Here is a 27,141-nt window from a genome sequence, read left to right as displayed (position 1 = left end):
TATTCTCTATTCATCGTCAGCTATTCGTTTCCGCATTTGTGTTGTACCATCGCTGTATACGTCCAGTCCTTTTTCAATTGTTAATTTTAATAATATAATATAATATAACATCCGCTTTTGACGCCCGTCGAACAGTTACTTTTTCGTATGAACGTTGTCGTGTATAAACAATCTCGTTCTCGCATCCCTACTATAAGAACCATATACCATGTCAGGTTTACTCGGGTAGAATAGCTTATGTCTGATACATCTTTGTGAGGAGCCGACTCGTAATCGCGTACACAAAATAAGTTATGGCTTTAAAAACTACCTCCAACATCGTTTCTGGACTTGAAGACCTCGCTCGTTGGATGCATTGCATTTGGCTTGAAAATTTCAAGTACCTATATCTATCTATCTATCTATCTATCTAAAAATACGTAAAGTAAAATTTATAACTATATAATAAGCTATGAGTAATTATAAATTGTAATTTATGTATAAATAGACTATATATGTATAATTAGACTCCCATTAATATAATACTTTTAAATTGTGACAAAACATCATTTTTTATCATTTCAATGTATGTAATTTCATCCAAGTTTGAAATTAAAATGTCTATAAAAATTAATTTCCTTAATATATTTATTAGATTTTATGGACTACTAATGAGAAATCTTATAATATACATTCAAAACTTAAGTATAAAATAAAAAGATTTTATGAATTTCTTATTAGAAAATGATTTTCAATACTTCGCAATTTTGAAAAATTTCGATCTTCAAATGTTTGTAAAAAATTGTGCTCCTATGTATTTTCAATATTTCTATATAGATATTAAAACAATTTATGAGGAATTTTATTTTTTAAGAATTTTGACTATAGGCGAATAATATTTAATCAATAATTATGAAAAAAAAAATTAAAAAAAAATTTTAATTTGTTAAGCCCAAAAAGAGTTAAAATATTTTTAAAATTTTATCATACAATGAAAATGATCGTATAAATATTTTGTGAAAATTCAAAATTGTATGTAGGTACCTACTGTAATCATTAATTTTTTTAATCACAACAAAATATCAAAATTTGTTTAAGGAGAAATAATTATTTAATATTTTAATTTTATAGGTTAATATTAATTATAAAAATTCGAATTTCAAATTTTCGTAAAAAATTAATTTGAATTTTCAGTAGAATTTTATTTATATATGTATTGAAAAAATTATAATAAATCTTGTATTACCTATATTTTAAAATTGTAAGTAAAAAAAAACTGTTAACGAATATCTAACTAAAAAATAATTTACTAATTGTTGAGATTTAACCCGATAATAGTCGAAAGTATTGGAAATTTTTATTTTTATCTCGCTAATATACAGACTTATATCCAAGTTGCTAATAAAAACTATCTCCATTTTATCGACTGTATACTTATGTAGTTATGTGTAAACATACAAAAAAAAAAAAATACAGATCATTTTAAAATTAATATACAATACATTAATGAATAATAATACATTCATCGTTCCGCTCAGGATATAAAAAAAAGTGCATGTATATCCGTCCTTTGGAAAACATTTACCTGAATCAAAAATCATGAGCCAGACCAACTCAACACATACATTTTATAACATTTCAAGTCAGTATTAAGTATCTATACAATATACTCGAATATTTATAATGCATTATACGTGTACCATTTATCTTAATTTGTTACAACGTAATAAATAGTTAGCTATAGCCATATTGTAGGTAGACAAGTATAATATATATGTAATCGTTATAGTGCATTGATGGTTCTCTAAGGTTCTAACCCCTTCCACAGATTAGTCAGCACTTAAAATAATGCTTTATGACGTTTTGACAAATAAAACCGGTACGTATTCTTGAACAATCGTCAATCGTACTTCGGAGTCAATGACTGCAAGAGGTTATTAGTACCTATCATATAATATATTTACAAAGAAATATTACGTGTTATCCACTCAGTAAGTAAATTTTTATCATTTTCATTAATTAACTATAAAACAATTATGTGTTCAACAATTATTTTATTTCATTTGTCATTTATATTTTAAAAATATAATTCTTCTAGATAAAAAATGCTGAAATCTATTCATTAATTAAATTACCATCAATCAGTCACTAATCACTATATTTAAACTTTTAATTATTAGATTTTTTTTTAATATGCCTAGTATATGTATAACGCTTTTATAATAATTATAACCTGTATAATATATTATTATATTATTAAAGAATAAACCATAACTGGCTGATTCATAATCAACATTATTTAGTAATTATCCAATACACTATAAACGGATTGCTTATCTTGATCGATTAGTTTACAAAGTTAGGTAGGTACATCGGTGCCGATTAACCAGTGAATTGATATAAGTATACTAAAACCAAAATAGGTATACCGACATCATAAGCCTCATGTTTAATATTTGCTTATTTTTCACGGAGAAATTAAGTTTTAGAACTAGTTATAATATATTATTCAATCAGTTATAGTATAGCCATCTATAATTGTTAGTAGTAGCGATCGTCTGAAAACGAAATGAAACCAATCTCATCATAATGAATAATGATTAATGACTATTATGGTAGAATAAAAGTAAATATTTTTATTTTTTACCATACCTTATTGTTTCTCTTGTACCCATTACAAAATATTAATAATTTTCATAAAAGGTACTAAAAAAATAACGATAACTTATTTTATTATTTTATTTTGACTCAATGTATTTTGTAATATTATGGGTTATGACACTATGGCAGTCAATTTAAATATAAAAACGTTACTAACTAAATATAATTTGTTTTTTGATTGAATAGTGTTATATTCGATATTTGTAAGTAAGTTGTCTGAGCTTTACGTCAAAATTTTTCTGATAGTTCTATACGGCTATACCTAATCTTATCCAATATCCGAGTTGTTATCAAAACAATACAATTTACCTCAATAACTATATACAATATACAAATTATATAATATGCATGTTGTAATAATTTAAAATATACTTAATTATTGTAATGAGTAATTATAGGAACCTACTTTTTAATATTAAAATTAATTTTTAAAGTCTAATCTTGTTACCCCTATTATACCCTGTATAGTTGCATCTATGTATAGCAGGTTGCAGGTGATCTACCGCTATTTCTTAGGTGTAGGAGGTGATCCACTATATTATATTAATTACTAGGTACAATCATGGGCATCCTCAAACATTTTTTTAGGGGGTGGGGGGGCAAACATTTTTTTTATCTGGATACGCCCTTGAAACTAACATTCAAACATTAATAAATTATATTAATTTATAATATACATTACCTTTTTGGTTACTTACATCTTAAAATGAAAGTACTTCGAAAAATGCACGAAACGACATCGGAACTTTTATATCATCTTTTTAAAATATGGTAGAGGCCAAGTTAACCCTTAACACACTTTAATGAACTTTTTAACGGATTTTAAAACGTTTTAAATATGAAAATAAATGTATTTCTAATTAGATTGCTTGTTGGTAGATCACCATTTGCTTCACGAATACTATCCTCATTTATTATTTTTTTGTTTTTATTGAACAAAATATATACATACATATAGTTTATGACCATATTAAGAATAAATAATCTAATTGACAATAACAATATAATCTATTAAAGGTACGTATATAAATCTATTATCTACAAAAATATATAAATTCAGTTGGTATCATTACTCTATGCTTGGTATGGATAATACGTTAACAACAAGGTAAATTATCCACCTTAGTTAATACGTAAATTAAAAAAAATTATAATATGATAAAATTATAGTACATTGAACATAGAAATACATATATATGAATAAACAATAAACTATAACTTAAACAGAATAGGCTGTATAACAGGGATAGTAAATTGGATTTTTCTAATGTGCCAATTTATGACACAATTAAAAAACGTTAATCCGTGCCACTAAAAAAATGTAAATAGTGTAAACACTAAACAATTATTAAACTATTATTATTGCTTATTAGAAACCTTTTGCTTCATATTCCTTGAAAGCTTTTTATTTCTTATGTCTAATTGTTATGCTGTTGTTTATAAAGTAATAATACATGCTGCTAATCTTTTTTAGTTAATCTATTTCTATTCTTAGAATGTATATGAAGAAACTCTACAAGCATAAGGTGAAGAGAAGGTAATTTTTTAATTTATGTCATTTTGCCGGTTTTATTATAAAAAAAATGCTTCGATCATCAATTTCGAAAATAATTTTTGTTAGCGATAAATTGGTTCTATAGAAGAAATTTTTTGGAATTAAAGAGAGAAAATTCCCAACATTTTTAAAATTTTTGGAAAGAACGGGAATTTTTACTCATAACCTGCACTTTTTAATAAAATGAATAAAAAAAAAAAAAAAAAATGAAAATTATAAATTATTATCAACAAAATATGTGTGTGTTAAATATGTAATATGTGATAAATAAATATATAATATGTAATATTGTAATAACTAATATTATATAATATGTCTTTAATAAACTAGGTAGGTTTTAAATACACATTATAATAATTAATGGTATTTCAAGGTTAAATTTTCAAACATTCTGTACTGCCTCATTTCATCAATACCTTAGTTTTTACACAAAAATCTGATTTACAGATACTAAATTATTATTAAATAAACTTTTATTGCTTAAATACAATTGTAACCAATAGTAACCACTGAAAAATATTAGTGATCATAATTCATAACAACATAACATCAGAATGTGTGCGAAAAATGTAAAAAATGAGGTTATTATTGTTTTTCCGTTTCACTAGTATTTTCTTTATGGTCTTATAACTTATTATTATTTAAAAAAGGTTTTATAAAGGAAATATTATATTAGGTAACAACAAACTGAACAAACTGAAAATCAAACAATAGAATAAAGCACAAGTGCATAACATTTTTTAATCTTTTAGTACCTATTTGTATAATTCAAAATATTAAATTTTGAACAATGTTTTACATTAAAATCTATTAGATAACATTTTTCATTTCATCAAAAATTATTTTTACGTGAAAATTCATTTTTTTTTCCAAAATTTTTTTTGTTTGTTTTTTTCGGATTATTTTTAAAAATACCTGGTGGGAATTTTATGTATCTTTCAAAAGTATCAACTATACTCCATTTCAAAAGAAATTATACCAGATTTACGTAACAAAACCGGTTTTGCCCGTGGTCGCCCGATATAATCTCTTTTGAAACGGAGTATAGATTTAATATTCTATCAAAATCACCTTTAAAATTTAAAATCGAAAAATTTTTTTTTTCAAATATACAACCTAACCTATGTACAAAAAACACACACAGATCATTATAAAATAATTTTGCTCCATTTAAGATCTGAAAGATGTTTAGGTAACTCTATATAATTCAAGTTTGATTTGTTTCTTAATGTACATTAACAAATGGTTAAAAAAAAAAGATGAATAAGTGCCAAAGAAACAACATTCTGCAAGGTGTCGATCGAGTGAGTCATTGTTATGTTAAATTTTAATTCAATTATATTATACTATTCTATATTTTTATCTTTTATTAAAATATTATTAAAACGATTCTGAGCGGAGACGATCTGTCACCTTTTATCACTAAATATATTTCATGTTATGGATTTTGATAATACTACATATTAAGTAAAATAATTTATTTCACTATTATCTAATAATATAACAAGTTGAATTAATTTTTTTCAAAAACATTTCATTTTGAAATATAATTTTGTATATAAAATAAAATTATTTATTTATATTATACGTGGCAGTTATATGTTCCCGTTTCTCACGAATAATATTTTATAGTACGACAAAATAATGAAAATTGTTTTTCATAATCTAAACGTGTCATTTTATCTAAATTTAAACAAAAGATTTATAAAATAAAATTATGCTTTTATAATTTTTAGTAATAATATGAGGAACTTAGTATTAAATATTTAAGCCTCAGGCACATTTTATAGACTTTCAACAATAAAACAATAAGTATATTTTTATGTTTTAAACAAAATTAGTCCAAATTGGAACTTAAAATTCTTATAAATATAAATTGTACCTCTATGTATTTTCAATATTTTTATACATATATTATAATATAATAATAGTTTTGAAATTTAAATTGAATGACTTTTTATCAATAAGCATTTATGGGTACTATTGATTAAATTTCTATTGTAAGGTAATCAGAGCCAAGCCGTTAAGATTTATCACTCGGGGCAAAATAAAAAATATTAGCTCCCTAATATTCTAAATAAATTTTTTTGGCACCCCCTTTTAACAGTTTAAACCAGCAGTCCTCACTAGGATTTTATAGGAAGGGCCAAATGTAATTTTTGAAAATTATTTGCGGACAGCATACATTATTATTAATGGTAGTAATTAAAAATATAAAAATTATAAATATTATACAATATGTTTTTAGGAAAGGGTATTGTGGTGCTGTTAATAGTGCGGGCCGCACTAAATCTGTTAAAGAGCCTCGTAGTGGGGACCGCGGCTGGTTTAAATCATGCCCCCTAGCCCCCCCCCCCGCGACACGGCTCTGAAGGTAATGACTAATTGTGAAACTAATTTCACGAAGTACCTCATATCTAGGTACCTAGTAAACTCAAAGATATCGTAGGTATTATTTTTTGGTAGTTTGGATATATTTGACCGCAACTTGAATGTACATGCACTTCAATCAATCCATATTGACTGATATAATACATACTATATTGGTGTGTAGATAAAATAATATATTCTACAGCCGTCCATCACGCGTAGAAGTTCCGGAGTAACAATGTTTTTCGTATTTTTTTTTTTTGTCGCGCGTTTTGTATACGTTATCGTTGCCGGGCGGTCAAACGGCGCATGCCGACGCCGCGCCGCCGCCGTCCGCGCACGTTGCACGACACGAACGCAGTGTGGCAGCGGTCAATCGTCAATGTGCACTGTGCAGCTGCCACACAATAACAGCGACTGCCGAATAACGTTTTTGTTAACATAATATAGCAGTAGAAAAATATAATACCGACGCGATGGCGATTTATCACTTCGTTTATTTTGTGTTAAAGAGACGTAAAACGATGGCGGGATGCGCACTGATGGCCGGCGTGATGCTGCTGTACCTGCTCGTACACCGGAACGCTGCCAGTGGCTACGACGGCCCCGCCGAACAGACTCCGTACTTCGTGTGAGTATCATCGTTTAAGACGAGACGATTAGCCATCGACGACAACTACGCATTACCGTTTTTGTAGTCGATTGTGTAGGGTGCGTGCCGACGAACACGGTCGCGAATCGTGATCGGCGGGAAATGCGTAGGTCGCTGCAGATCACGTGATAGTGTTTCAGTGTTCGAATACCGCGGTAGCTGTAGCGATGTCGTATTTCTCCCCTCCCGTAGAATACATAATAATATAACCCTATCCGGCCGATACAGCAACTGCTGCAGCTGTTGCGGTCTTCTGATTTCATATTATATTTTATTATATAACAAGAATATTGTTGTATCGTAAGATTTCAAAAGTAGGTACACACTTTTGACAATCGTGGGTCATAATCGGTTAGGTTAACAATTAATATGTTATATATGTTATAATCACGGACTAAGATATCTTAGTCCATGGTTATAATGTAGACCAGTACACCAGGTCCTGTGTGCGTGTGTGTCACCGTGCCAGCGCCCAGCAATAACTTACTGCAGCCTGGCTGTTTGAGATAGTGAGATGTCAGATCACCACGTCTGCCGTTCGCGACTCCGGAATCCGGACTCGTTGCGATAATACTGTGATAACTGATAAGTGATAAGAGTCCCGTCTGTCGGCCTCGGACAGTAAGTTGTTCGTGGTTAGCACAATAGCACACGACTGGCAGCTGCGACTCGTGTTGGCCGCACTGTCCGCCCGCTAATCGTTGCGCCTTGCGCGTGCCACCGACTTGTTAGCTCCGTAATCCGCTGTCCCTTAGAATAATAATTATTTAGATCATATTGATCATAATAACGTAGAATACTAGAATAAATAAAATTTAATTTATTCTGGAATAGTGCGATAATATAAATAATGTATTATAAATTGTCCTCCACACTTGCTGTATCCTAGACTTGCCGTTAAGATCCACACAGGTGATTTGATAATAACTAATCTTGCCGTTTAAGTATTGACTACGAATCTATAGCACACTATTTCCTTTCAGACGTTCCCCATCCACTGTGTTTATTTATCTTAGACTTTAGTAGTTTTGTTTTGACGAATTTCCAAATGTGTATCTAATAGTAAAACAAATAAGATTATTTAAGAAATCTGACAAAAACTCTACATTTCGTAAAAAGTGACGTGCACTTTATCTCATATCTTTTACATACTTAAATATTCATTTGCCTGAAGTACAAGATGTCAAATGTGTTTTGTCGCTCACACATAAAAAATTTATATAATACTGAGAAAAAATGAGTTATTGTTATTCATATGAAAAAAATTACTAGGAGACAATAGTACAATAGTTAAGGTGAATTTAATAACTCAATTACCTTTATATTAGGTATGCTGCACATAGATCTTAACTTAACGTATACGTATGTCTTCCATAGTTCCATCGATAATATATGATAGGAAATAAGTTCAAAATTAAATAAAATTAAAATGTACATTCTTATTAGGAAATGAAGCTCTGTAAAAGAGTAAAAGAGACTTAAGTGTAAATATCTTATAGATGAGAAAAAGTTTACTAAATTATACTTTCTGCTTACAGCTAATTTAATCTATAAATTACTTACAAATAAGTTATAAAAAATGTAAATTAAAAAATATTATAATATATTTTGTATAAATAAATCTTCGTAGTTTTATATTTTTAGTTATGGCTTTCAAAAATTGAATAAGTTCAATTTTCTTTTCTAAACAACGTGTGCATTTAAGTTTGTTTTCATTTTCATTAATTTCTAATTGATTATTTAGATATTTAATGTGTATATAGGTATACAAGTTAATAACTTAAAATGGTTCAAATTAACAAGCTTTATTTTTATTTTTATTTAATATTTATCACTTTTCTGGTCTTTTTTCCGGAATTTGATCTTCAAAATCTTAAGTCGTCTCTTTTCATCACCCCCTCATGTCGTATATATTCACTATGCCGCAAAATAATGTTCAATTTACTTTTGAAAAAGCCAATTTTTCTTCACCAACCTACTTAACATCAACCATACCGTATATCCATCTATTCGTATTTTCTGAAATTCGCGAATTATTAACGATGCTGTATATTAATTGAGTCCCTATAATTGAAGATAAAAAAAATAATATACTAATTGAGTCCCGGGTACAAACGAGACATATACTAATTGAGTCTGGGATTAGGAAACTAATAGTATACGGATTGAGTCCGAGTGTATTATTTTGAGTAAAATATAAAATCAACGTACCTATTATATATAAAAATTAGAAAAAGAAAAAGATGAGAGTATGCAGCTGTTGCAATCAAACACAATAACTAGATTTGAATATATACAATGCTTATCCCATAAATTTTTACCAATACAAAAAATTTTATTTTATCATTGCCTAGGTACATTTATTAAATTATTCACAAATTTACCAATACTGTATTTTACCCCTGTATTATTATATATTTATATTATAAATATTAAAAAAAAAAACATTTTTAACCATAGGTACTCGGTAGAATTTTTTGAAAGTGTAAAAATGGGAAGGAAAATGGTTTTTTTTTAATTTGATGGGACTTAGTATTAAAACATGGACTCAATTAGTTTTATACCTAAAATTTCACTGGACTCAATTGGTATATACCCTAAAACAACCCGGGGCTCAATTCGTCATAAAAGGTTTTACTGGGACTCAGTTCGTATGCAGCCATTAACGATTTATTTTATTTTCGACCTATTTAGTATTTACTATTTAGAAGTATACAGTTTAAATCGTATTTGAATCGTTACTTATAGTAACAGCCATTGGTACCCGTTTTGTGTTTATGTGTTAATGCTTCTCACAGTGCCCATCACACTTATATTTTCATTATTTAAATATTAAATTATACGAACTCGTGATCGTGTTCTATTTCTAAACATCAATATTTCGATATCCATACTAATAGTACTATATCCATAGTAATTTATAATGCCATATAAATTACTGGTACTATTAAAGGTGTATTGAATTATTCTGTCCTGATTTTAATATATATCCAGTTTCCGTTTACAATTTGATAATTTGTTGTTGTATTTATTTAGTACATAAATGCACACACATTAAACAACTTAAATTGTTAAATCAGCAAAACTATATTTTCAGTCATAATTTTCGTCGAACGTAATTGGTATATGTCGAAGAAGATATTATTATGTGTAATTACTGTAATTTAATCAAAACATGACGAGTTTTTATTTAATAAACACTCATCAGTTTATTTTTAGGTAACAATGTATGAATGTTTATAATTTTTATGAACTAACAAATAATTATTGTTATTACTGACACGAGATTGCATGCACAAAAGTCATGCATTAATAAAATACCTAAATTGTTATTAATAATTGTACTTTATATTAATCTATTATATACGTGTATCATGTGTTAATACTTAATAAAACAGAATTGGTAAAAAATTACTACATTTAAAGTATTGAACAACATTAATTATATTTAACTGTATATTATTATTTTGTGTACAGAGAAATTCTAAATTAAAGTTACAGCCATTTTATCGTATTTAAATATAAAACAATTCACTATAGAGAAAAAATGAAATACAAACGTTATTTTATTTAGATTTTAGAAATATTTAAAATAATTAGTAATTTAAATTTTATTACAATATTTTAGGAAGGGTTTGGGGTCAAGTTAAAAAATTCAAACCTAACTTTTTTTGCAAACATAATACTAAATAAACTTTAAATATATGTATAACTCGAAAACCTATCGTCCAAATTCCGATATTTATGTATCAAAATACTCTCGAAAAAATCATCATAATATTATGATTGTAAAAATATACAAAATTATCATATTACATTTTTTTCTCTACTATGAATATTTTAGATTTATATGATAAAACAATTATAACATAAATTTAAATCACCCTGTTGTATACAAAATTATTAATATTTCATATCAAAAATATTACTTACTAAAAATTAAAGGTTTTTTTCTTAAGCCTAAATAAATTTCATAGAACTTACGTGTCATAGGTATACATACAAACATTTAAAACACTTTCCTCAAACTCAGTGGTCATGCAAACCATTAACATAAAATTATGCTTTTTCACATACTTCAATGTTATCGTAAAATTCGATTATACATTGATACAAGAGTTCCGATAATTTGATTTACCTATATCATCATTCATCAATATCCTGATAGACAAAACTATACCATATGCAGAATCTTAACAAGGTAGGAGATTAGATTAGGCTCATATTATATAATAGTAATTTTTAAATCGTAAAATTCTACAAATCCATAATTTGTGTAAAAATTTAAATGTCGTATAAGAACCAATATAAATTATGCACACTGCATATGGATATCTAAAGTTCATTGACGAATGTAAATAGTTGATGTACCTATTATAAATATACAACAGCTGTTATTGAATCAAGAAAACAAAAAAAATTTTATCAACTTAAAAAAAATTATGTCATAAAATTATCTATAAATACATATATATTTTATTTATAAAAGTCATTTACAATTTTTTTGTATAAAATAATACAATAAGTTAATGAGTTTAAAAAAGTAGGTCAGCATTGAGGTAGAGGAAGTTTTTCCATATCGTCCCTTGGATCCTCGGGTAGGATAATGTAATTTTTCAGTATTCGATTTGAATGTAATTACTGCATTAGATAAAAAAACGATTTTGAGCAGACGAAAGAATATTTTTTATTTCATTAAATATTTAAATATTATTCGTTTCTATGCTGATAAACAAATCGTTAAAAATTGAAATTCCGTTTTTTTGTAACTTTTCGGTGTTTTTCCCGTGGCGTTGAATAACTATTGACAAAATCGAAAAATGATCTCTCTAAAGTACCAGATCAAGAACATTACCTTTCAAAAAAAGTGGTGCACTTGATACTTTTGAGCAAGTTTAGGAGGAGAAAAAGTGTTTACAGAAAAAAAAGAAATAAACATCATTGTAAAACCAATACATTCCTCGCTTCACTCAGAATCGAAAATTCATACTGAACTTGAAAATAAAAGGGAGCATTAACACTATTTCCAATTTATAAACTAAACTTAGGGGTAGTATAAGTTCTTAAAAAATATTGTGTGATAATATCATAAACGAATTTACTTGTAATGAACATTTTGGAGTTCGAAGAGCTAAATATTAATTTTTAACGGGAGAAAGAATTTGAAAAAATGTTGAGTAAAAAGTTATTTAATATTTGCTGCATACATTTAAATAATTCATAGTTTATTTAACTAAAAATAAGAATAAGCATTCAATGTTATTTAAAATTAGTAACAACCACAACTATATAATTAAGTTATTTATTAATTTTTTTTAGTAAATCATATAAATGTATCAACAACACATGTATCTTCAGAAAAGTCCCATCAACGGAAAAAGAAAACAACGGACTCGATGGGTCTATTGATGTTTGTCGTTTAACCTGTGGTCGATATGGATCACTTTGGCCAAAGCCAACAGTCGATACAACTATAGGGTAAGTAAACATAAATACCTACCTATAAAACTAGTGGTCGAAGTGACTCAAAATAAGTGCAAGGATACCCTATTTACAATTGTATACTTTCTCATGTATAATGACTTATGCAAACAAGTGATGGTGGTGGTGACTTAAGCCCAGGAGAGAATAGGCCGAATAGGGCTATTTTATGTTACCGGAAATTAAATTTAAGGACCCAGAACAAAAAGACGCAAATATTATTTTTGATCGCTTCGCTCGCACTGAATATATAAAACAAGTGTATATTCTTATTCTCATTTTATTTTATTTTTATGCAAAACTAATCAGTCATAATTAAACCTACATTGATTTTTTTTATAGACTACTTTGTGCAACTACCTTATCAATAATATTATTAAAGTTAATTTTAGTAAATATTTCTTTTACAATACTCATTATCATAATCAAGATTTCTAAATGATCTTATGGCATTGAATTTCTTAAATAATTTTTCACATACTTTAGTTTTTATAAACGACTGTATTCCCATTTCCTTGCCTGTTACCACGATCATACTCTAAAAATATACGATATTACAATATAATTATAATAATGATAATAGGTATAGATAATATATTCATTATCCAAAATATATACATACTATAGAAAACGTACTACAATGCCATGTATTATTAACGTGAAGTCGTAAACTCATAATTAATATTTATTTCATTATTAACACTATAAATCAAATATCAATAAAATAAACTGTTTCCAAATTGTATATATAGTTCGATATTATTATTATATTATTAATAACATATAACGCATAAAGTTAAGTGTTTTGACTGCTAGCCCCAAAATTTGTAACAAACAGGGGTCAACCGGTAAAACCCCAATTTTCCGATAGGCTTTTCCACACCTACGGCTAAGCCCCCTATATCTCTTTAATAATAATACATTATTAAATGTAAGGAAGATAGTTTTGTAATGTAGTTTAATAGTTTGATGTCTTATTTTTTAATCAATTTCCTACTTATATAAACATATTATATTTTAATTTTAAAACCTAAAACAATTTATTCGTAAATATACTTTAAACATTAATGTAGGTACGTATAACTAGTAATTTATAAATACTAACAGTATTCACATTGTACTTTTGTACAACAGTTATAACAAAAATGGAATAACTTAAGATTTTTTTCACACAAATTGTTTGTAACAAAGTTATAAATAATTAACTCTAACTCTAGACTTCTAGAGCAATATTGAATAAACATTTATCATCAACATCAAACTGTAAAAAAACATGTTTAAGTTAAATTGATCTATCTTATCTCAAGCGGTCTAAATAAACAAAAAACAAATATTTGTTTCTTAACAAAATTAATTTTTTATAGTAATTAACATCAATGTAATATTGTAAAGCTAAAAATCATTATAAAAATGACAAATTTAAAATAAATACCAAATTTATGAAATACATCTTTTATACATTATTTTGAACAAAATATCTCCTATACCCCCAACCCACTTCGGCCACTGAAAGTAATTTTAGTTTTAATTTAAAACTAAAACTATTGTACCTATATGTAATTATTTTATTTAATATTATAATCTATATAATATTAGAAAATCTGTTATCGAATTCGGTATCGATAATGTTAAATTTGATACATCCAAGATGGCTGACCAATTGAGCAGAGAATACATGTCAGAAGCTTCTCAAGTTTTTATATCATCTCTAAAAACACTATGTATCCCAAATTGTGTTTCTAATGCAATAACTTCGATAATATCTATAACTACAAGTAATCCATTTGATTATATTAAATTGACAACAAACGAAAGTTATAGTTTGAAAATAAATACTGAGGGTATGAAATTATTTACTTCAGATAGATTGAGACTATTTGAAACTATACATTGGTATTTATAATTTCTAGGAAACAGTTTATTTATTAATATCGAAGCAAAGACCGTTTATGGAGCGAGAAATGGATTGGAAACTTTAAGACAACTTGTTGCTACATATGGCTCTAGTTTGTCTGAAAAAAAATTGGTGATGGCCAGCGATGTTCAAATAAGTGATCGACCTATGTACGCATACCGTGGTTTTATGCTGGATACTGCCAGGCATTATTTCCCAATGTCAACTATTAAGCGACATATCGATGCTATGGCTCATTCCAAACTGAATGTATTTCACTGGCACGCCACCGATTCTCATAGTTTTCCGTTGGACTTACCTAGCGCACCATTAATGTCGAAGTAAGTATTTATAAAATTAAACTAGGTATGACGATTCACTAAGAAATGATGTATCAATAAGTAAAACAATACATTTAAGTATTTAACTACATGTTATTATTTGTTACAATATTTTATGTGTACCTTTAGTATGTTATTCGTATTTCAAATAAATTATGTTAATATTTACATCATGCAAATTATTTGGAGATTTATATTTTGTTGTCTTTACTCTTTAGATATGGTGCTTATAGCCCCGACGAAAAATATTCTTTCCAAGAAATTAAGGATCTTCTAAGATATGCATTAGTAAGAGGTGTAAGAATTATTATTGAGATCGATTCACCAGCACACGCCGGTAACGGTTGGCAATGGGGTAAAGAATTCGGTTTTGGTGACATGGCTGTTTGTGTGGACAAAGGACCTTGGAGAAAATACTGTGTACAGCCTCCATGTGGACAGCTCAATCCAATTAATACTAACACGTATAAATGGTTGGGAAAAATTTATAAGGACTTGATCAAACTACTACCAAAAGGAGAAGCATTCCACATGGGTGGCGATGAGGTAATTGAGATATAAATGGTTTTTAAATATTTTTATATGATTTACTGAATATACATAGGTTGCTCTAAATTGCTGGAATACAACTACTGAAATCACTGATTGGATGAAATACAACAACCTAAGCTTAGACGAAGAAGGTTATTTAAACTTGTGGTCTCAATTCCATACTAATTCGTTAACTGAATACGACAAAGAAGTTGGAGATGATAACTCCGATATAATCGTTTGGTCTAGTGGTTTGACTGAACCTGAAATCATAGAAAAGTATCTTGACAAAAAAAGGTTTACTGTTGAAGCTTGGGAAGGATCAAATATTCCAGTTGAACTCGTTAAATTAGGCTATAAAGTTATAATTGCCTTAAAGGACGTTTATTATCTAGATCACGGTTTTTGGTATCCAACTAATTATCATACTTGGAAACAGATTTACGACAATAGAATTCCAAAAGTTGATAATCCAAATCTTTTATTAGGTGCAGAAGTAAGAATTGCTAGATATCATATTTCATCTACTTATACATTTTTTTTAATTACAACTATAAAATATATTATTTTTTATTTAGACATGTATGTGGTCTGAGTATGTCGATGATAATGCTGTCGATTCTAAAGTATGGCCGCGAGCTGCAGCTTTAGCTGAGCGACTGTGGTCTAATCCAACAACAAATGCTCAGTCTGCTGAATACAGGTACATTTAAGAACATAATTATATTGTGTTAGGTTCACTCTCTTCACGTCGACACATTTATCGTGACGCATTCTATTTTGAATCGTTTACATTGGTACGTGTTAATATACTACCAGAAAACGCATTTTCATCGGTATTGTACTTGTACAGTCATACATATGAATTTCATAATATAAAATTTAATTGTGATGTTGACGATGCACTTGTATCAGACGTCATGCTTGTATTTTATGAGTATAACCCAATCTCCTGACTACAATCTCAAATAATTTAAATCCACGTCATGTAATATAAATTGTTTAAAAACGCATTTAAAAATTACTCAGACTACAAAAAGTTTGAATATTGAAGGAAATAACCTACAAACTTCTTCCATTCTTTTATAGTTATGAATATTTATTAATTACTATTTAATTATTGTTACATAATTTTAGATTTTTACAACATCGTGAAAGATTAGTTTCACTCGGTCTCAAAGCAGATACAGTGACGCCAGAATGGTGTTATTTCCACGAAGGGATGTGTACTCTATGAGCATTAATGTATTTCTATTTTTCCTTTTTTTTTTAATTTGAGTATGTAGGTTTAAAGTATATCATACAGTATGATTCTTTTTATCTATGTACATTGTACAATGTACATATAATTATACACATATGTATGGACACATGTAAACTCCACCACATTTACCTTTTTTTACTGTTAACTCCACCAGAAAAAAAAACAGCTAAAGTTAGGCTCATATAAACTCCGCCACTGAAAAAAATCAGGTAAAATTGAGTTCATGTAAACTCCGTTAGTGAAGAAAATCAAGTAGTAGTATAAAATTAGTATGATATATTATTTAAAAAGAATTACAATATAATATAATAAAATAATAATATAATCATATAATATAATCATATCGTTCACATTAAATATTTAAATCATAGTAAAAAAATCATAATATTTAATTGTTATACCAAATAATCCAAAAATATAGTTAGGTAATGACATATAATATGTAAACTAAAATGATGAGATATAATTTGTAAATATTCTAAGTTTTATATTACTCCATAAGCGTACCTATTTATTTATAGCACCCTATAACACTGTCATTTTTTTTTTAATTCCGAATTTTCAAACTGGCGAAGTTTACATTAGACCTTTTAATACCTTTTTATCTTGACCTGTATTCTGGCGGAGTTTACAATCGCCAATATATATAGTATACACCTATACATATATTATATATTATAATACGAGTATCATAATAATTATTATTAAGCAATATATTTTAATAAAAAGGTAATCCATTTTTGTCAACACGCTAAAAATTACATTATAAGCACAATGTAATTAAATACATTTTGGTTATATAGAAATAAAAAATGTATTTTAAAGATTATTACGATATTTAGCTTCGTAATAATTTTGCATAGCTCGTCTCAAAACTGCAATCGTGAAGTCAACGTCAGCTTTCGTTACACACATGGGAGGCATAAACCGCAGTACCTGTAATAATTTTGTCATAACTATAAAATGTATAAAGACTGAAGCATTTTTAATTTTAATAATATAAGTACTTATAAATAATTAATATATAGATGAATGTTATGTACAAGTTAAAAATTGTCATTATTTTATTTATTATTAATATTTGTATAATTGCTGCATGAATAATTTAAATTGTAAATTATAAATTTTTCTTTTCTTAACTATATAATATATTTTAATTTAACTATTTGATATATTAATATATAATATTTTATTACATTCTAGCATTTAAAACATTAAACCATGATAATTTATTATGTATAAATAAATAAAATATTGATGATCCCAACCTTGAACCTACTGAAATTTATAATATTTTTAAATTTATTGTGTGCAACTTTTTCATGTTTTTAAAATATTTATTACAACATACCAGTTACAGAAATAGAAAAATATCGGTTACTTCTAAAATATATTTTAGATCATTTGTATAAATTAGTTTAACATAATATGTATATTGTATACTTACGTTTGATCTAATTCCTCCGACACCAAACAAAAGTCCCATTTTTAAGCAATCGTTTTTAATACGAGAAACAGCTCGACAGTTTAGAGGATTAATTACGCCTATATTGTCTATATCGTCTTGATCGCCGTCTATTAACTCTACCCCGATCATCAGTCCTTTGCCTCGTACGTCACCAATTATTTTCCATTCACGTCTCATGCCGCACAACTTCTCGAGAAAATATGTGCCCACTTCCAAACAGTTTTGCTGCAAGCATTCTTCTTCGATTACCTGCAGAAGTAATAATGCAATATACATTCACATATTATATTGTATCTACTGAAATCAAAAACTTCAACTTTCTAATAAACCCACATGAATACGAACTACGTATATATTATATATGAAATAATATACAGCGTGCCGTATAATAATAATAATTAACTATAAGTGTATCTTCAGAGGTCAGAGATGACGATAAATCCCAATATATCAGAACACCATTAGTTATAAAATATAAATTGACAAATAGAATAGGTATTAATAGCATATCTATACAGTGGACGTCCCTTATATAAGACTAGTGAATATAGTCGTTTATTAGACCCAAAATTGTCTGGAACAGCCAAATACATTATAAAAAAATGGGTTATAAGACTCAAATTTTGTAAAAAAAAAAAAACTGAAATTTAATTATAATTTGAATTATTGATCATATAAGTTAACTTATATTTGCAGTTAGTTCAAATCTTTTCCTAATTATTTTCAAAATAATATAAAGAAGTTTTTGAGAAAACTGAATAACATTATTGTGGAGGGAGATTCATATAATATGTAGTCAACTGCATGTAAGATTATACTATCACGTATAAATAAGTAGATAATTATTAAGTTTGCTAACTTTTAACACTGACACACCCACGGCACAGGAAACAGGATTTCCACCGAAAGTGTTGAAATGAAAAGCCGAATTCAACGATCGCGCTATTGAAGACGTAGTGACGACAGCGGCCATCGGAAAACCATTCCCGATGCCCTTGGCCATTGTCACAATGTCTGGAGTGATGCCATGTGATTGGAAGTTCCAAAAGTGTTCGCCAGTCCTGCCGAAGCCCGTCTGTACTTCGTCGGCCACGCATAAACCTCCGTTACTCCTGATTAGTTCGTAGACTCTTTTTAAATAACCTCTTGGAAATTGAACGACTCCGCCAACGCCCTGTGAAAAAAAATTTAAGCCAACTGGTCCAAATTATTATTATGGTTTATTGTAACCATAAATCTCGATCTTAAAGGCTGTAGAAATGTTGTAGGTTGACTATTGTGTACACTGTACTATGCTTAGAGACTAAAACCTATAATCTAATCTTGTATTTTGATCGAAAAATAATAATTTATATAGGTAGTAATATATGTTTGTATATTATAATCACTTATCAGTTATAAACTGTAATTAATGATCTCTTTATATTATAAAAACTCGTTACTTGTTAGCAATATGTTTGTTTCATAATGATATAAAATATAAATTGATCAGTATCAAAAACCGTTGTAAAAGTCAAAATATAACAAAAATTTAAAAAAATTATAAAATAATTTAAATACAATTTTTATTAAAAACATTATAAAACGCAGCTACTAAAACGTGTAGTATAAGGCTAGTGATATAATATAGGTACAAATCCAAAAAAGAACATTTTTAACTTTGCTCCACTCGGGTACACGTTTAATATATTTAAACACTCTTCTTGCAGACCGTTGCGTCAAATGTAGCCAAGAACACCTTACCAAAAAATTTAATAAATTAAGCGATTTACTGGCTAAATGTACTTTATTTGCGGTGATGCACACACCGCTAATTATAAGGCTACCTATTTTATAAAAAGGTAAAATTGTTCACGACAAGAAACGCTCATCTGGTTCAAACGGAATACACTAAAAATCCAAAATATCTCTAATGCATCCATCTCTAATGTTCCTCCAGCTGAGACCCCAGACCCTCGCGCGCTGCAGCCCCGAACGAAAAACGCAGAAGCTGTCACAATTTAAAAATTAAAATTCTCCCCTGAAAATCATTTCAATGATGTTTTCTCAATTTATTTTCAACTTAAATTCTTTATTTAGTCCACTAATTTTCCTCCTAACCATCCATTAACCAATTATGTTTTTATATTTTATTCCATTAATTATAATGCTCGTATCTTATTCACAATACGTTATAAACTTATAATTTATATAATATACTCTGTAATTTTACAGCCAATCTATAATTATTTTTATTTTATATTTTATATATTTCCAGTTTATCTTTAAATTATTTGTAATATTGTCTGTGCATACTATTTAATTATTTAGCCGCAATAGTCAATACTGATAATTATTATAAAAAAAAAATTTAATTATGTAAAATATTATACAAAAATGTAAAATAACATTTACCGTTTTTTAATTGTTGATCTGTGAATTGTTATATTTTGTAATGACATGATAGTCATATTATCACTAATAAAACACAATACGTGGGACAACTTTGATAAAAAATTGAATTAACCGCTCTACCACATAATATTCATTTATTAATAACTATTATACCAATGTTTTCTATTATTGCTTAATTAGATGTTGATTAATGCAATCATTATATTATATTTAATTCGTGGTTCATACTAAAGTGACAAAATATATTATCTTGTATTAATATGCATTAGGTCAAACCATAAAATATTAATGAATAATCAAATTATAAATGTACTTCTCACTTCTCTTAAGGACACTAGGACAATACATCAAAAAAGTGTAATATTCTAATATTCAACGAAAAAGAGTACGTTGTCTAGTCTTTATAATATATAATACACGCGATATGATTTAGGTACCTAATATGTAATTTGGAAACATTCTAAATGATTTGTTTTGACACATTAATTTGTCATCTATAATTGAAACCAATGTGATTCGTCGTTCGAAACACCGGACCCGCCTATACCTATATGCACGTACAATACTCAAACACTTCCAAGAGCCTCCCCAAAACATCATCATTCATAATTTTATAACACTATTAAATATTTTAAATTTTAATAAATGATTTATTAAAAATACTTAGAAATATACTATCCCAGTTCCACCAATCCAACATATTATATAATATAGTACCTAAGCCAACTAAAATGGCTCACAAAATAAACTACGATTCAACAATATTACATAACTTTTCAAATAAGAAACAATAACGAGGCCGTTTGCCAAAATATAGATTATAGGACCACTAGTCTTGTTTAAGAGAAATAGAATACTATATCATAAGGGAGTTCACAAAAAAGGCGTTCAATATTTTTAGATGTACATAGCCTAGTGCCCTAGTCCATAGCCGTTAAGTTCATAGCACTTTTATGCTACAAACTATTACATTTTTTTAACTTGTATTTTTACAAGTCATTTTTATAGAGAAGCATTTTAATTCAATTGTCTTAAGTTCAATTCAACTATACATTATTTGGATCATAGACGACTGCACGCCCTACGCCATGTTCAAATTATATAAACTACTGTATTTATTTATTCAGAATTTTATTTGTGGTTGTCATCCAACTCACAGTATCTGTAATAAGTATTATAGTAATTATATATTATTGGTCAAACCTGGATGGACTCGGCAAAAAATCCGGCCACTTTGCCACGGGGTATCGAGTATGAAAAAATGTTCTCCAGCTGTTCGTAATAATTGTCGGCTGCACGACAATGATTCCGGTCGCATTCGCAAGACCGTTGCGTCTGCACAGGAGAGTCCCTGCATTTTCTCCCGCCCCAGATGCCTTTGAAAACGTCCGGGCACATCGCATGGTGAATGGAAATGCCAGCCGGCGTATTATTAAACTTGGCTGACGCCAGTGCCGTCAGCCCATGTAAATTTCCAGACACACCATGGTAACAGTTCTGGATGGATAGCACGTCCTGATTTCCGGTGTGCAATCGAGCCAGCAACATCGCCAATTCGTTGGCTTCAGAGCCGCTGTTTACTAAGTACACAGTCTGTAACGTTTTAAATGTGACTATTTTTTGTAAATAATATAACAAATATATATGAATTATATGATATAGTTTATGGATATGATTTACATTCTACTGACTTCAACATCATTCAATATATACCAGTCTTAGAAAAAAATATTTTTCAAATTTATTTTGTATAATAACCATTTTATGTCAGCTGACGACGCATGAGTGTAATAATACTTAAAATACAAAATTTGACAATGTATAGATGGTTTATTTTAAATATTATACACACCTAGGCCATTATAGGACTAACAAGTTATTTGAATTTTATATCATCAAAATATTTATGTCTTACTAATTACCATTCACATATTATACCAACAAACGACCAAAACTGACATAATTTTACATTAAAAAAAAAAAAAATCAGTTTTAGTCAACAATAACACAACAATTCAGCATATAATGCCGGGTAGTTGGTAACATACAATTCTATTTAGAAGTGTTATGAATAACATATAACATAGTCTAATCTATCTGTTTGTGCGAGATTCGATGGCCTAAAATGGTATAAAATTGATCAAAAAGTGCTTCGAGATAGGTAATACGTTGACCTCGTGAACTTTGCAGGAGGTTAAAATTTTATAGAACCATTATCACTGATAAATCATATATTATCATTTTCCCCTACCTAACCTACTTTTAGATCTCCTGGCATTTTTGACACTAGCGATTCCACGTACTCATACATTTTTGGATGCTCGTACGCTCCGGACACGTGACCCAATATACCTGATTGCTCTGCGATCGCTTCAATAATTTTTCTAAAATTGTATTTTAAAATTGTTTTTAATGTTTGACTTATATATTTAATTCTTTGTTTGAATAGCTAAATGCCTATATATACGCTATACTGACGGATGGCAGTGACCTACGCTAACGGTCGCTATGCCTCCAAACATGTCCAAGTACCGCTTGCCTTTGTAATCGAACAGCCATTGCATTTTACCTTCATGCAAAAGTAAAGGATCTTCATACATTTGTACTTGAGGAAACACATTATTCAATTGCATATACTGTGCTTTTTCGTAAGAAATGCCCTGAAAATAAAATTGTATCATAAAATAGGAATATGTTTAAATTTAAAACCTTATGTCGCATTTCCAAAACACTATTCTAAATTTTATTCAAAACACCAAAAATGTCCCTTAAAAATAAGAAATCTTATCTTTTTAATATGTATTCGTATGCATTATATAATTATATATATTATAAATATTAAAATGTATGCATTAATACAAGAAGGTTATAACTTATAACTACTAATAAGTTGTTTTCTATCAAAAAATATATATTATATTATATTTAATGTTTAAAATTTGTATGTTTGACGCAAAACGGTTATATTATAAATGTATTTATTTCTTGAAAGGATCGATATTCAAGAAGCCTTTCAACCGTTTGCATTGATTGTTTTATTTATTATTTACAACATGCAGTAATGAGGAATACACTATATGGATTCTGTAATATAACTACTGCATTCGTAAGTTCACGACCTTTGAACACTTATGAAAATAATTAATTATATAAAATATATCAATTTGTAAACAAAATTCGGATAAGCTATTAGTAACATTTAATTAGTAATAACTGCTATAACTGTTATTTACTATATTCGGAAAAAAGACAAGTTTATTACGAACAATACGATTAGATAATATGTTCAATAAATTTATTAAATGTAAATAATCCAATTTGAGTACAACATAGTGCATTTTATATTATCTTCACTCTACCTATATTATTAAAAATATAGATAATACTTTACTTTGTATGGTAAAGGTTTGAAATCAATTGGAGGTAATTCAGGAAATAGACTCGATGTCGTATAATGTTTACTAATACCTACAAAACAAAAACAAATAAAAATGTGATTGGATAGATATTTTTATTCTGTATATTATTTAAGTAAATACACAAGTATTACATTTATGATAACAAAAATATTAATTATGTATCTAAGAAGACGCCATACCCGCTTAATATGGTGTCTTCGTCTTATAAATGAAAAAATAGTGTAAATTTAAATACAGCTGTTTCAATTTAGTACTGTAAGCTAAAATTAGTGAATTTAAGTATTATCACAATTAAAATTTAAAAGTAAAAATATTATCTGTATTTTCTTGTTAATTTTTTACAATATTTTAATTTTTAAGCGAGTTATGAGACTTTTTTAAATATTAATATTTTACATACTCATAATACTCGGTTAAAAATTAAAACATCATTTAAACCAACGAAAGAACACTGATAAACTTATAACCTATAAGTTCAATAATAGGTCAATTCACTCTAATGTTTAAGCTAACAACACATCATATTGGAACTGCTAAACATAAATGTTGGTGTGTTAAATACAACATAATATGCTGCTACAATATATAGGTACTCTTAATGTTTATATTCATCAGGGACGTACACAGGGGGGTGTTTTTGGTGTTCAAACACCCCCCGAAATTTTTAGTTTTTGTAATAAAAATTTAATACTAACAAATTAAAATAATTAATATAATTTAAATAAAAATAAAAATACTCAAACACGATTTTTAAATAAAATAAAAATATATTTATTGTATATCAACCATCACGGGCATAAAAGAATTTGAAAAAAAAGTTCTACTTTTCAATAATTTTTTTCAAAAGCGCCCCCACAAATTTTTTTCTGAGTACGTTCCTGCGATATTCATAATACACACAATTCAATTAAGTGTTATAAATTATAATATATTTAAATATAATATTCATCTGTAAGTCATTATAATATCAACAATTTGACATGTAAGATATGGCTAAGTTAGGTTATGTATGTAATTAAGGGTTTAATATATTATGTATGTACCTACAATCATTTGTGATTATTGATGTTACTATGATGTTTGAATAATTTTATATATATTTTTTATAAATTAAATTAAATTTATAGAGTTGTTCGTCAATAGTAACTCTTTAACCGTTACAAATAAATAACAAAATTGTACCTATTATATACCATGTGGTATCAACACTTAGATAAGTTAGATACATAAGTAGTAAGGGAATATTTAACTCATATTCATGGAGGTCAAACCTGTTTTTTTAAGAATCTATTTATTAAATACAAATTTGTATGTCTAATGTCTAATATATAAGCAATAAAATCGTTAATAATTAATACACAATAAATATGATATTGATATTTACTGTAGGTTTCCAAATCACTATTTTATCCCCACAATTTTACTGACAATTTTTTAAGTACAAAAATATAAAAGAAAGAGTCAAATGTCGCTATTCCCCCCCTCTTAAAATATATGTATCCTGAGTAGTAGGTATCAGTAGTATCAAGTACCTATTGTAGTACCTATATATATTATGAATACCTAAAATAATTTTTTATAACAGTGAAATAAAACTTTAATAATCTTGGTAAACACTAAACAATTTAAAAGAAAAGCAACTTTCAATAAATATTAGGTCAATAGTATAAATTATAAAATATTAAAGTCTATATAAATAGTAAATTATTAGTATTTATGTACTTTTAATTATAATATATTATAATATACTCTATCTATAATATATAAATGTCAAATAAAAAAATATAAATTACATTAAAAGATTATTAAAAAACTTGGTAATCTTAGTTCTTACGTTTGAAATATTGTATAAGTATATATATTACTGCGTATAATTCTGTAATTACGTAGATAATATCTACGATACATAAATACATTTTAAATTCCCTTACTTATTCTTAATTAGAAAAAACAAACAATAAACATCTGTACAACGAGAGAATTACAACACACTTATTGTCGGAAAGATAAACTTTTTTTTTATTATTATTCAGAAAATAATATTAGTATACAACACTTGAAATTAACAACAGATATTTATAACTTATAAGTACTTTATACACATTAAGTCTTAATGGTTAAGAGGACTCTATATCCGCATGTGTTGTCTCCGTCTTACAAATACGTATATAACATAGCAAATGTAAACTCAGCAGATCACGTGTAGCCCAGTTAGTTTAAAAATTAGAGTGAATAGACCTATTATAAAATTTTATGGTAAGAACATTGTCTGTGTTCATGTGTTGGTTTTTTACGATAACTCTGTTTTTAAGTGAGTAATAAACATTTTTAATTTACGCTATATTATAATACGCATAACTTGCTAAAATATTGTACAATTGTAAAAAACCAACTTAATTGAACTATTATTTTCATTGAAGAAGAAAATTGTAATAAAATTTAATTTATTTGAGGCATAATAATAGTTTCTATAATCAGTACGCAGTATAATATAATTATTGTAAAGGTAAACAATAAAAAAAAGCTATGTCACACGTTTATACCGTTAAATTATTATTATTATTAGCAAAATTATTACCTTTAAATTTACTACGGATGTTTTTCATTGTGACAGTTTATCGTTGTCGTTCAGAAGACTACAGAAAACATAACTCCACCAACAATATTATTCGCGCGAACGACCGAACCGAAACAATATCCGCAGTGAATCCCATCATTGATATACAAATATACTTAGTAGTTAGTACATTTATAATTTATGTACTACTGGCCGGACTGAACAAGCGGAATACTGGCGGGTCGCATTTACATAATATTGTTAACAAATGTCTTATTATTAGCATTCATAAAAACATAGCAATTACAGCTTAATATGCTAAGAAATAAACAATGCATATTCAATCAATGTTACAATTAGATAAATATGCTCATTGACATTGCTCATAAGCCATAAAAATTAATTCGAACAATCGTCAATAACAAAATTAATACAAATATTTAATTAAAATTTGATAAGTATTTTTGTTTATTAATTGTGTGTAATTTATACAAATAGACATCAGCTATTTCCCGTCACTTTAGACATGTACACACCTGTTTGCTATAAATTAAAATGTTTAATGGGGAGTTTAC

General features: G+C 27.5%; 2 protein-coding genes across 6 annotated transcripts; one reads left to right on the top strand and one right to left on the bottom strand.

Annotated features, from left to right (window-relative positions):
- The first annotated feature begins 241 nt into the window (after positions 1 to 241).
- Positions 242 to 18,002, top strand: LOC114130713 (chitooligosaccharidolytic beta-N-acetylglucosaminidase-like). 4 transcript variants are annotated; one of them, XM_027995750.2, is made up of 9 exons: positions 242 to 379; positions 7,078 to 7,196; positions 12,537 to 12,695; positions 14,295 to 14,539; positions 14,609 to 14,933; positions 15,152 to 15,479; positions 15,538 to 15,960; positions 16,043 to 16,167; positions 16,602 to 18,002. In XM_027995750.2, exons 2-9 carry the CDS (start codon positions 7,090 to 7,092, stop codon positions 16,699 to 16,701), a joined length of 1,812 nt encoding a protein of 603 aa, XP_027851551.2. In that variant the 5' UTR covers positions 242 to 379; positions 7,078 to 7,089; the 3' UTR covers positions 16,702 to 18,002. The 4 variants fall into 4 exon arrangements, with proteins under 4 accessions (XP_027851551.2, XP_027851549.2, XP_027851548.2 ...); XM_027995748.2 differs by lacking the exon at positions 242 to 379 and adding an exon at positions 1,823 to 1,970; XM_027995747.2 differs by lacking the exon at positions 242 to 379 and adding an exon at positions 5,109 to 5,499.
- LOC114130714 (alanine--glyoxylate aminotransferase 2, mitochondrial) lies at positions 17,421 to 26,798 on the bottom strand. Of its 2 annotated transcripts, XM_027995751.2 has the most exons (8): positions 26,588 to 26,798; positions 23,982 to 24,058; positions 23,069 to 23,250; positions 22,851 to 22,974; positions 21,794 to 22,183; positions 19,056 to 19,370; positions 18,176 to 18,445; positions 17,421 to 17,664 (listed from the first exon to the last, which is right to left on the bottom strand). In XM_027995751.2, exons 1-8 carry the CDS (start codon positions 26,613 to 26,615, stop codon positions 17,548 to 17,550), a joined length of 1,503 nt encoding a protein of 500 aa, XP_027851552.1. In that variant the 5' UTR covers positions 26,616 to 26,798; the 3' UTR covers positions 17,421 to 17,547. The 2 variants fall into 2 exon arrangements, with proteins under 2 accessions (XP_027851552.1, XP_027851553.1); XM_027995752.2 differs by lacking the exon at positions 23,982 to 24,058 and having other exon boundaries at positions 26,588 to 26,797.
- Between the last annotated feature and the right edge of the window lie 343 nt (positions 26,799 to 27,141).

Source organism: Aphis gossypii, chromosome 2 (genome assembly GCF_020184175.1).
Source record: "Aphis gossypii isolate Hap1 chromosome 2, ASM2018417v2, whole genome shotgun sequence".
NCBI lineage: Eukaryota > Metazoa > Arthropoda > Insecta > Hemiptera > Aphididae > Aphis > Aphis gossypii.
Note: the sequence above shows the minus strand (reverse complement) of the source record. Positions and strands in the feature narration are given on the sequence as shown.